At 35.5% G+C, this 13,801-nt stretch overlaps 1 protein-coding gene across 8 annotated transcripts in view; it reads left to right on the top strand.

Moving 5' to 3' along the window:
• The window catches only part of LOC128870431 (phosphatidylinositol 5-phosphate 4-kinase type-2 alpha), a 178,736-nt gene that overhangs the window by 35,233 nt on the left and 129,702 nt on the right, over positions 1-13,801 (top strand). For all 8 annotated transcript variants that reach the window (XR_008455373.1, XM_054113057.1, XM_054113056.1 and 5 more), the window contains exon 8: positions 13,033-13,097. Coding sequence is in view for 7 of the 8 variants with exons in the window: in XM_054113057.1 (XP_053969032.1) it covers positions 13,033-13,097 (65 nt within the window). In the remaining variant the exon portion in view is untranslated. The remainder of the gene's footprint in view (positions 1-13,032; positions 13,098-13,801) is intronic.

Below are 13,801 nucleotides of genomic sequence, written 5' to 3'. Positions count from 1 at the left end.
AAAAAGATTTATTAGTTTAATAATATAGATTATTTACATATACATATGTAGATATACACAACTTTTCACAAATTGCTTATATGTATATGCATATTTCTTATACATAAATGGAAAAGTGTATGCACGTTCGTGTATATAAATATTTACATACATATATGTATATCACAATTTTATTCTTATCCTACAAACGTGCATACATTTTTTCCATTTACTTACACTGCGCAGGCGATTGCTATTAACCAAACAACAAATGGAAATTTATAATGCAAACAATTGGCTTCTTAAACTATGGCATATGCACATCTTTCTGGTTTGGATTAATCGCACTGATCCTGTGACACATTTCTTGGCCACACAATCATATCAATTCACTGCACAGTGTATAAACAAAAGCTATGACCAACCGCACTGGTCATGCCTTTCCATATCTTTAACACATTCACTGATTTAATACTTACCGAGTCAGATGCAGATCCCTTTTAAATTTCGTGATTGTATCGTTTTTATATTGCTGTATATAGTATCGCCGTTTATATTGCTGTATATAGTATAAAAAAGATGTTATTAATACAAAATGGAAAAGATTAAATTAGAGGTTTTATACATATTTCATGCACCAACCGTGCATATTTACATACAGTGTATGGAATGCAAAGTATGTACATACATATGTACATGCATAAGAATTTTACTTCGCAGTATACATATATGTATTGTACATACATATGTATGTATATTGCATATTTAATTCATTATTCGTTTATTCAGTCTACAAATAATTCTTACAGACTATATTAGACAAATTTTTAATTATTAATTAAAGATTATAAACAATTGTTGCCTAAAATTAATTATATAAACTTAGTCTAAAGTCGAGGCTAGGATAATTATTGCAGAATCGAATGCATCTCACCATTGGTTCATTGAGGGCATAGTTAGTTCTACACCGTTGGTCTACAAATAAACGAACCTGCCTTAAATCATGGTGCTTTGTTTGAAATGTAATTAGACTCTGTAACTCACGACAATTTATATTGAAATTTAAAAGATTATACACGAAGAGAATCGAAAAGTAGATTCGTTTGTCCTCAAGGCTTTGCAGTCCAATCAATTTGCGTCTGCCTATATAACTAGGGAGCCCTTTAGGCCAGCGCAGCTTACACAACGCATATTTGGTAAAGACTTTTTGGACTCTTTCAATCTTATTTATATGACATTGGTAGAATGGGTTCCATATTAGAGAACAATAATCTAGTCGGCTTCGAATTAAGGAGACGTAGAGTGCTTTCAAAGTCAAGGGATCTGAAAAGTCTTCCGTATTACGATGTAAAAATCCAATCATAGAAAAAGCTTTAGAGATAATGTAATCAATATGTTTCGAGAACGTAAGTCCTGAATCGAAGATTATGCCCAAGTCTTTGATTTCCCCTTTCCTACTAAGTATAATATTGTTCAAAAAGTAATTAAAGATGAATGGATTGGGTTTCTTCCTGTATGAAACCACGCAGCATTTGTCGGTATTCAAGGGTAGGTGGTTCATGGTACACCAATCTTGAAGATGTTTGAGATCCTTTTGAAGATTGGAACAATCTTCAATACAGCTGATTTGTAAAAATAGCTTTACATCATCTGCAAACATTAAGCATTTTACATATTGAAATATTTTAGGTAAGTCGTTTATGAATATTAAGAAAAGAATTGGCCCACAGTGAGTCCCTTGGGGTATTCCGGACTAAGCATTAATTAATAATGTAGATTTAGACGATGCTATTTTAACGAATAATTTCCTTCCCGTAAGGTAGCTTAAAAAGAATTTTAAAAGTGTTCCCTTAATACCGCATGCACTCAACTTCTTAATGAGAATGGAATGGTCGACTTTATCGAATGCCTTTGAGAAATCCGTGTAAACTACATCTAGTTGTGCGCGATTTACAAAAGCGTTAATAATATTATTTGTGACTAGTGCCAAATTAGTACAAGTGGATTTTAAGGGGACAAAGCCATGCTGGTACTCGCAGATAAGATCACTAATACGACTTAACATTTTAATTTTGAGAATAGAATCAAATAATTTCGAAATGGTGCTTTGTTTAACTATTGGGCGATAGTTGCATACCTCATTTCGGCTTCCTGACTTATAAATTGGCGTGATTGAGCATATTTTCCAAGCATCTAAGAAAATCGATTTGCTTAGACATTTATTGAAGAGAATTGAGATCGGTTTCGCTATTGAGGTGGAGACGAGTTTAAAAATACGGGGCAGAAACCTTCGTGATCGGTAGATGAGCTATTATTCAGTTTTGAAGCTGCTTGTACAACATCATTGGTTGAAACAGTAAAGTCATCATAAGCTTCAGAAGAGGATACATTAAGGTTAAAAGTGTCTAATTTGTCAAATTTTTCATAAAATTTTTGGAAAAATTTTGCAAAGAGGTCGCACGAGTCTTGTTCATTATCCGAAACATTGCCATCGTAATTTAAGCAAGTGGGGAAGCCGTTGGTCTTCCGTTTATTGTTGATATAACGCCAAAAGCTAGAGGGATTTGATTTTAAATTTGATTCAATTTAAATAAGTAGTTATGAAGACAATTGAATTCCCTTTTCAATCGGAGTAAGTTGTCTCGATCGCTTATGCTATTGGTTCTTTTAAATTTCTTGTATGCTTTATTTTTTAAATTTTTCAGATGACAAAGCCTCGAGTTAAACCAGGGGGGTTTCTTATGAGATTTCCAATTTCGTAGAGGAACAAAGCGGGAAATTGTTGATTGTAACTTGTCACATAAAATACTATAAGATGTTTTAGGATCATCGAAAGTGTCCAAAAATGACCAATCTGTGTTATCAATGTATTCGCTCATCTTTGTAACATCAGCTTTAGAGTAATTGCGTCCAAGTGTAGTGATCGACGATAGTTTATCGAATTTATAAAATTCAAAATTTATTAAGAGCGCTTTATGATGTTGACTATTACTTAAAATAGGTAAATAGCATTGTTGGCAAGATGAATTCAAGTCTGCAGAAATAAAAGCTAAATCCAATATTCGATTGTTATCGTTTATTATAAATAGATGCTAAATTATTTAAATGCTTTTCATAGATATCATACGTGGTGGAATGTAGGATAACAAAAAGAAGATACAGCGGTTTAATGAAAATTTTATCTTAACACATATTTGTTCTATACTGTTAGAGTATAAGTTTAGAGAAACATTACTACTACACAAATTAGCTTTTACTGCCCACAGTACTCCACCTCCTCTAGAAAGGCCAGAGGTTGTTGGGTTGCGATCTAAGCGATAGACGTGATAATTTTCGTCGAAAAATTCTGATGAAAATATTTGCTCGTGAAACCAAGTTACTGATAAAGCAATAATTTCGTAATCGTGTAAATGCATATCACGACGAAACTGAGCAGATTTAGTTCGCATTCCACTAACATTATGATAATATACAGCATATTTGTTAGTAGGTTCACTAATATGGTCTTTAGCAGTAGTATGTAGTCAAATTGATTTCTCTGCCGGCGCCGCTGTTTGAAAAAATTTAAAGGGCCGTATGTTTACATTGGCTGGCCATAAGTTTGGATTCATCAATTTATCATAGTATGATGAAGAGATGCCTATTTTAAAATTCACCCTCTTTAGCGAGTCAATTTTGACGTCTCTTTTGATTAATTTATAGCAAGAGATAAGGTTCTGGTCGATGTTTGCATGTTTCGCAATGTATGCTATTATATCTTCCGCTGATACCGACGGTTTAAAAAATGAGATGTGTAACCATATTGAGCGAGTAGCGACGTCAAGTTCGCAGTTATCATTTGCACCAACAACAAGAATATTATTTTCTTTTCTCTTACGCTGTATTGCTAAGCTCGGCACACACAATGAAGAGTTAGTATTACATGAAACAGCGGGTGAAGAGATTACACCTGCGCCTTTGACATTTGCAGCAGCAGTAGTATTTGGAGCGAACGGGAGAGGTGTTGTAACGGATTCAAGGTGAGCGGGAACTACAGCATTGGCTTTAGCTACGGCGGCAGTTTGGGCGTAAGAGAGAGATCCAGTGAGAGAATTAGCAGCATTAGAGGTCAACACATTAGCATCAGCAACGATTAAAGTATCAGCATCAGTATGCAGAGTGGACGGTCTTAGTTGACAGGGAGAGCTACTTCGAGAGTTTTTAGCGTTGTTTTTGGACCGAAGAGCTGGCGCATCCAGTTTTGTTGCTACGCAAACGTTGTTAGGTTCATTGACCTTGGCCTTAGATCTTGTTACAATTTTATTATCAGCAGCTTTAGTGTTGTTGTTAGAATGCATATTAGAAAGTAAATTAATAAATTCTTGAACATGATTTAGCTTATCCATGACTTCATCAATTTTTGACTGGCTAAGAGATAGCATGCGATCTTTGCAGATACCACACCTGTATACTACATTTAAATTGCAGTTGATTACATTTATGCAGCTGGCACTCAGATTTGAACATTTTATATGCGTTGATGAGCAACATATACCGCACGTAATGTACTCGTTCGCTAAGCACTTTAATTTGCATGACACACAATTAGCCATAACAAAAGACACAATTAAGCAGCTACAGCTACTTAGAGCACTGTCGATATTAATTAAAAGTCACTAAAATCACTAATTATAGCTTATTGTATGGAGAGTAAATAAATACACGTCCGATCGTGACGAATGCTGCTTTGCTATATAATTCATATACACTACGCAGCGGACTAAGGGAATATTAAAATAGACAGTTAAATAATTTTCTTTAGACATATTGAAAAGATTTGTTGCCCATAGCTATGAGAAACACATATGTATTTGAGGTTAGGATCCCCGCACTGATCCTGTATGGGCAACAAATTGCTTTTCAACCCTTATTTCTCACAAAACACACTGCGCAGTGTATGTATGGATGCAAAAGCTATGACCACCGGCACTGGTCATGCTTTTGCACATTTTATAAGCGAAAAAGAATTTTTTTACGTTGAGCAAACTTACCAAAAGAAAGATGCCCGCTTTGTTTTCTGCTTTTGATTGAAATTGAATTGCTTTTCTTTCTTTTGATTTACCTCTTGACGTTGTGAAATACGTTTTTCTGAAAATAAAAATACATTTTATTAGTTTAAATATATACATATACAATATAATTGGAAAATTGTTCAACTTACCTTTTCGCTTGCAGATTTTCACCGAATTAAACGCGATTCTTTTTTTTATTTGACATTTGCAACTTGTTTTTTGCTGTCACTTTCGCACTCACTATAGTTAAGTTTAATAAGTATCCACAAAAACTATGAGATAAATATATGTATAACCCATCAAAAATGACAACAGAATTAAATGTGATTGTGTGGGTATTATTGGAGTGAATGTGGTGGTAAAATTGAAAAAACTGGTGAACGTTGGTTTGCAGGGTGAATCACTACATATTATAAAACAAAGTCGCTTTTTCTGTCCCTATGTCCCCTTATACGCTTAAATCTTTAAAACTACGCAACGGATTTTGATGCGGTTTTTTTTAAAGATAGATTGATTGAAGAGGAAGGTTTATATCTATATAATGTGAAGAAATATATAAAGGGGGCGTGGCAATCGGTCAAAATGTGGCAAAAAAACATAAATTTTTTGTTTTCACGGCCATAAATCATAAACGAATCAACCAATTAAAATGAAACTTTCTTGAAGTTTAACTTTGAAATATTTACTTTCGTCCTGCATGAAAGAAAAATTGATTTATTTGTTATTTAACCAAAATTGTTTAAACAAAAGCAGCTCTTTTTCCAAAAAAGCTGTTTGTGTGTTTGTTCGCTGTCAACCGAATGAAGCAACAGGCGTTAAGCGATAATCTCACCACACCTCATTAATGTTGAATTACATCGTATGGTGACGTATGTATGTATGTATTTACGAGTCGCTCGCATTATTTCATTTCGGACGTATGTACATATGTATCTATGTATGTACTGAATTCCATGTAATTATATGTACATATCACTACATATTATAAAACGAAGTCGCTTTTTCTGTCCCTATGTCGCCTTATACGCTTAAATCTTTAAAACTACGCAACGGATTTTGATGAGGTTTTTTTTTAAAGATAGATTGATTGAAGAGGAAGGTTTATATCTATATAATGTGAAGAAATATATAAAGGGGGCGTGGCAATCGGTCAAAATGTGGCAAAAAAACATACATTTTTTGTTTTCACGGCCATAAATCATAAACGAATCAACCAATTAAAATGAAACTTTCTTGAAGTTTAACTTTGAAATATTTACTTTCGTCCTGCATGAAAAAAAAAATTGATTTATTTGTTATTTAACCAAAATTGTTTAAACAAAAGCAGCTCTTTTTCCAAAAAAGCTGTTTGTGTGTTTGTTCGCTGTCAACCGAATGAAGCAACAGGCGTTAAGCGATAATCTCACCACACCTCATTAATGTTGAATTACATCGTATGGTGACGTATGTATGTATGTATTTACGAGTCGCTCGCATTATTTCATTTCGGACGTATGTACATATGTATCTATGTATGTACTGAATTCAATGTAATTATATGTACATACAATTTTACAGCGAAATAAAACGCTATTTTCACGTTCTATATTAGTAAATCGCACATAATTAAAATACAGTTTTTGAATAGTTTTTATTGATTCGGAGCGCGTTTAGTTTGCTATCGATTCCATACAATAACATTTTTTGTCATTTACTTTTTACGACAACTAATAGCTTATTTTCGAAGCGATTTCAACAAATGGGTACAACATTAATCCTTATCCAATTAAATACCTTAAATACATTGTTGTTTTCATATAGATCTATATATATGGCTCTTTACAGCATATAATTAAAAAAAATATTTTTCAAGATATTTCATCAGTAATTAGTAATTGAGATCTACCGGAAAAATTGCGTTAGCTGTTGCGTCATCCGGCATTGCCGCTACTCTTTTGGAAGGAGGCCGAACCGCACACTCTACAATCAAGCTCTCGCTGAAAATCGCCAGCGATGATGATAACAGCGTCTGTAGTGTTTCTAAGCAGAGCAATACAGGAAAATTGATGCGTGGCTGCTCATTAATAGCCTGGGACGAAGCTACCATGTCAAACAAGACGTTTGTGGAAGCACTGGATAGGACAACACGCGATTTGCCCAACAAAAATTCACCTATGGGTGGATGTACAATTCTGTTCTCAGGAGATTTCCGTCAAATACTACCAGTTGTGACTCGAGTAACACGGAGGCCGAACCGCACACTCTACAATCAAGCTCTCGCTGAAAATCGCCAGCGATGATGATAACAGCGTCTGTAGTGTTTCTAAGCAGAGCAATACAGGAAAATTGATGCGTGGCTGCTCATTAATAGCCTGGGACGAAGCTACCATGTCAAACAAGACGTTTGTGGAAGCACTGGATAGGACAACACGCGATTTGCCCAACAAAAATTCACCTATGGGTGGATGTACAATTCTGTTCTCAGGAGATTTCCGTCAAATACTACCAGTTGTGACTCGAGTAACACGGAGGCCGAACCGCACACTCTACAATCAAGCTCTCGCTGAAAATCGCCAGCGATGATGATAACAGCGTCTGTAGTGTTTCTAAGCAGAGCAATACAGGAAAATTGATGCGTGGCTGCTCATTAATAGCCTGGGACGAAGCTACCATGTCAAACAAGACGTTTGTGGAAGCACTGGATAGGACAACACGCGATTTGCACAACAAAAATTCACCTATGGGTGGATGTACAATTCTGTTCTCAAGAGATTTCCGTCAAATACTACCAGTTGTGACTCGAGTAACACGTACTGACGAAATAAATGCTTCGCTAAAAAGATCCCACCTTTGGTTGCATGCCAATAAATTAGAGCTTAAAACTAATATGAGGGTTTCGTCATCTTCACGTGAGAACAGGCTATTTCCAGAGATGCTGCTAAAAGTTGGCAATGGAGAATTAACACAAAGTGAGGGAAGAATTAACCTAGAAAACCATTGTGTTTTGGTAGACAACATCCAAGAGTTAGTCAACAATGTCTATCCTGACATTGATAACTTAAGTTATAAGGCAATTTCTTGGTTTAAAGAAAGAGCTATTCTGTCACCAACAAACGAACAAGTAGATAAAGTAAATAACTTGATTATTTCAAAGATTGAGGCACCGACGAAAATATACTACTCGGTCGATACTGTTCTCGATTTGGAAGAAGCTGTTCATTTTCCTACAGAATTTCTAAATTCTTTGAACCCGTCTGGACTCCCTCCTCACAAAATGGAGCTGAAAATAGGTTGTCCTGTTATTTTATTAAGAAACCTAAATCCACCTAAACTTTGCAATGGCACGCGTTTGCTGGTAAAATCACTGAAAACTTTCATAATAGAGTGCACAATACTCACAGGATGTGGTACCGGCGAAGATGTATTGATTCCCCGAATCCCTCTGATACCATCGGATCTACCATTCCAATTTAAACGCTCACAATTTCCGGTAAAGACATCTTTTGCAATGACCATTAATAAATCTCAGGGTCAAACCTTCAACGTTGCAGGCTTAGATTTGAGCGTTGACTATTTTTCACATGGCCAACTGTATGTCGCTCTTTCAAGAGTAACCTCTGGAGAAAACATGTTTGTATTGTCTAATGACAAGAAAGCTATGAACGTTGTATATAAAGACATTCTGTAATATATTAAGTGTTGTAAAAAAAAATTAATACATATGTAAAAATGCAAAAAGGAAATATGTTAAGGTGTAGGGTATGAATTTAGATATTCCACAGATAGCAGGAAATCTTCATGCTATAAAGAAAGGGGAATTGTTTTACTCCGAATTTAACGCGTGCGGGCCACGGGCACTAATGAATAAGCCAAAACTACTGGATCGATTTTAATCATTTTTTCAGTGAGTGACATAGGGTATATATTTTATACACGTGCGAAGCCGGGCGGGTTGCTAGTCTATATATATAAAAATGAAATGATGTGCGTTTGTACGCATTTTTTTGGGCCGATACGAGGCCATTTTTATTCGTTCTTTTTTCATATTATAGAGATCCATTAGGGGAAGGGTTTTAGCAAAAAAAATTTTTTTTAAATATTTTCTTCATATAAAAAAAAAGAAAAAATCAAAATATTGTACAAATTGTGTTTTTAGTGAAAATTGCCGCAGAACTTGCTCGATTCTTAGATTAAGTTTCGAATTAACATTAATGTGTACAATTTTTTTTAATAAATATACGCATTTTTCGTTATTGTGAAACGGTTTGTGTCGTGTTGCTAAGTTGCAAATTTTTTTCGACGGAGAGTAAACATAAGCACAGAGGTTTGTACTCTCTTTATGAAGAGAAATGCTTTAGTACACATACACGATCGCCGAACTACTGATTTGTGTTTTGTGTGCAGTTCATTTGTGAGAGCAACAAGTGTGTTGACCAAGGATAATAGATTTACCAAGGTTTGCCAGACAAGAAACAGTTATTCGGCTCTCAGAGAATTTGACAGAAGTTGTTTTTGGGTTTACGTCAAACGAGGCAAGGATGATAGATTTACCAAGGTTTGCCAGACAAGAAAACAGTTATTCGCCTCTCAGAGAATTTGACAGAAGTTGTTTTTGGGTTTACGTCAAACGAGATATACATTTTGTAAGAACAAAGGCAATGTTCAAACGGTTTGTTTGCGATTTGTTTACGATTACATTGCCTAACAATTTCTGCACTTTTGCACAGTCTAAAGAGGCATTGATACAGAATGTATTTCCAAACATAGTTTAACATTACAAAAACCATGATTGGCTCAGCGAAAGAGCAATTTTAGCTGGGAAAAATAAGGACGTCAATGATATAAATGCAGCTATTTTGGATCAAATACCTGGTGACATAGTTGCTTATAAGTAAGTCAATGGACACTATTACTGATCAAGATGATGTCGTAAATTATCCAACTGAATTCTTAAACTCACTCGATTTGACATAGTTGCATATAAGTAAGTCAATGAACACTATTACTGATCAAGATGATGTCGTAAATTATCCAACTGAATTCTTAAACTCACTCGATTTGCCAGGCCTACCACCTCATAATTTACGATTAAAAATTGGAGCACCGATTATTATGCTGCGCAACATTAATGTGCCATGACTTTGCAACGGTACCAATTTTGAAAGGGAAGTACAAAGGAGAAGACGTTTTGATACCCAGAATTCCACTGATTCCGACGGATTTACCATTCGATTTTAAACGTTTGCAATTCCCTATTCGCCTTGCCTTCGCTATGACAATTAATAAGGCGCATGGCCAGTCTCTACAAATGTACGGTATTAATTTAGAATACCCATTTTTTTCTCATGGACAATTGTAGGTATGTATGTAGCTTGCTCACGAGTAGGCAAACCATCGTCATTATTCATTTACGCGAAAGATGGAAAACCAAAAACGTTGTCTACCAAAAAGTGTTACAATAAAGTTTGAATGAAATTGTATCAAAGAATTTGCTTTCTTTCGTATTAATTTTATTCTCTTTCAGCAAATCATTGAATTTATCGCCTAGCGAAGCGGGCCAGGGTACGCTAGTATATATATATATTATAATTGGCGCGTGTACTCTCTTTAGGTGTTTGGCCGAGCTCCTCCTATTTGTGGTGTGCGTCTTGATGTTGTTCCGCAAATAGAGGGACCTGCAGTTTCAAGCCGACCCGAACGGCTGATATTTTTTTTATGAGGAGCCTTTTCATGGCAGAAACACGCTCAGATGTTTGACATTGTCTGCCAAGGGGCGACCGCTATTAGAAAAATGTTTTTCTTAATTTTTATGTTTCACCGAGACTCGAACCTCCTTTTACTCTGAATTCGGAATGGTAGTCACGCACCAACCCATTTATTCAATTTCCTTCACAACTGTTTTGAAACTTCTCACAGTGTAGCTTCTTTTAAACAAATATTTCGAAAGCTAAAGCGAATTCGTCATTCGAATGACTTTGATTTTCTAATATACAGGGACATCTCGTCGCTATGCCGTACGCTGCATTTTCGTAGGCCTCTATTGCATATAACTATTCACCGGCAACGGTTCTTTATTTTTGCTCCAAGTGCTACCAGGCTGTGAGCTAAGGACTTTGTTACGGATCTGGATCTACGCGGTGATCGCGGTTGTATGCGCCGAGAAGGAGAGCAAACTATTGAAAGTTACACCTAGTAACCTTAGGTTATTGACACTTTACATTCACTTCCGGTGAGAGTTAGATCTACTCTACCCAGAGTGTAAATAAAGTTTTCATGGATTTAGTAAGTAATGTTGTAGATTCCTTGGAGTGAAAAGCAAGATAGAATTGAGAGATAACCGTTTACTTTCGAGAACAAATAATCAATGTCAATGCCGGATGTCAATATGAAATGAAGGAATCTCTCTCTGGCGGTTGGTGAAACTTCGAGATATACTAGGTTGTTCAATAAGTTTTGCGATTCGATAAGAAAAACACAATTTTTTGGTTTGAAATACTTTATCATACAGTATAGTCTCCCTGAATTCAATGAATGAAATCATTAAACTTGTTTCAACGAGATTCCAATTTAAAAACTTCCATCCCTGAAGTGAGAACTCGGAAGAGCTGCAACAAAATACGCTTCCACAGCTCTTATGACCTAATCATTTGAAGAAAAACTTTCTACGCATGCATTTTTTTATGTCTGGAAAAACGTGGAAGTCGCTAGGGGCCAAATCTGGTGAATACGGTAGATGCTGCAACAATTCGAACTTTAATTCATGGGTTTTAGCCATTGTCCTATTGAAAAAGAATGTTTTTCTTTTGCAAACTAGGTATTTTTTAACGAACTTTTTGCTTCAGCTGGTCTAAAAGGTAACAATAATATTCAGAATTTATTGTTATACCAGTTTGCAATACTCATTGTCTTCTTGTAAAATCCACGGTTGGCTAGTTCTTCTTCGCAGGTGACGGTAATAATGCTTTTTGGTCAATTTAATCATTAAATTGCATTCAAATTGGCGGTAAACACTAATAAACGGCAAAATCCTTTTTCAGAGAAGCAGTCCCAAGCATAAACCTTAACTGGATGCCTAAGAGTCCGTTGAAGTTATAGTAGCACACCTGGGCTGTCGGATTCTGTTCTGAATTTACCTTCGCCTATGCAAGTCTTTTCTATGTGTGATGATGGGGGCAGCTTTTTTTTCAATATTGTTACGAATTTCTTACGTTAAAATCCAAATAAATCTCTCACAATAATCTCACTGAGTTCGATCACTGGATTGTCGAAGAAAAACACAAATTAATTGCAACACTCTTGCTTTACTTTATTTGCAACACTTTACTTCTCATCTTCTTCACCTTAAGACTGAATCACTTTATTACTTTTCGTTTCTTCGCTTACACGTTGACTTACTAGTGAATAGCCCATGCGCATGCACCTTATATACATGTGCTTAATAACTATCGCAATTTCCAGATCTGGCAGATCTTATCTTTTGTCGAGTTCCTTCTCGCCATCTAGAGTCAAGTCGAATTCATGTTTTTGTTTTAGTATCTCATTCGCGCGATACTGATTGCCAGCAGTTCGCGAATTTTTCCGGTTCAATATGCATTACACATGGTTTTTACGGATAACTAAAAGTTGATATACTGTAATTTTATGTGTAGTTTTGTAATGATCTAAAATCGACCGATTAATGAATTCATATTAAACCAGATTTAGTTTGCTTATTGTTTCTGGATAACAAGAAAATATTTATTTAAAATGAAAATGAAATTATTACCAATTAATAGATACATACTATGAGACTCTTGACTCAGCGATACTTCTCTTTTTGTCGAATCACAGAAACGTCAGTATTTATTTATATTGGTACAATTTGTAAGCGTTTTTTGTAATAAAATATGAAAATTTCTTTAAGTGCAGAAATTTCATTAGAATTTATTGGCTTTTTTTAATTCATGCTCGGTATTCTGTAATATTATAAGTCTCGAAATTTAAAACAACGTTGATGAATTTCATATTTTTTTCTGATTTGCAGACAGACGAGAAATATACTTTATTGCCATTATAGATGTTTTAACGCAATATGGTGTGAAAAAGCAGGTAAGACCAAACATTACTTATCGTTTTACGACGGTTGTCTCTACGATACCGGAGGGACTCGCACTTACAAATTTGTGGTTGACGAACCTTAGCAGCATTCCGCAAATTTTTGGGGAAATTCTTTATATATTTGTCGAAGCATATTTCATGGATGGCTGTTTCAGAGATTGGACCCGGTCTCTCTAGTCAAGGGTTATTTCTGGTTTCCCAAGAAGATATGGGTATATTCAGAAACGCATTATAAATGCGCAGTAATTGCAGCGCTGGCAGCTTTGCCAATGTGACAAGTGTTGCAATTGATAGATTGGCAGTATTAAAATTTTTCCTGCAAATAATGCGCGACGTTTGATACAAAAATGGCGTTTTGGAACGCGATGCATTTGCAGTACTGCCATATTTGCATTTCTGAACGCATTGCCAACACTGCAAAAGTACGTTGCGCATTATAATGCGTTATTGAATACACCCTATCTTCGATAGTGCGGAGAAGGCGGGAAAGGTGTGATATTAGGGAGGTAGTCAACTGAAACGAGATAACTATGTTTTAAATAAGAATTTAACTTAACAGAATTCAATTCTGGCTTGACTCATCGAATACACTCTGAGGGAGCAAAAACACTGTCTTCTGGGTTGGCTTTACCCGAGAGTTGGAGCAAGATAAAGATGGTAATGGTAATGGCTGTACGGGTTAGGCTAAGTCTTTT

Source organism: Anastrepha ludens, chromosome X (assembly GCF_028408465.1).
Source record: "Anastrepha ludens isolate Willacy chromosome X, idAnaLude1.1, whole genome shotgun sequence".
Lineage (NCBI taxonomy): Eukaryota > Metazoa > Arthropoda > Insecta > Diptera > Tephritidae > Anastrepha > Anastrepha ludens.
Note: the sequence above shows the minus strand (reverse complement) of the source record. Positions and strands in the feature narration are given on the sequence as shown.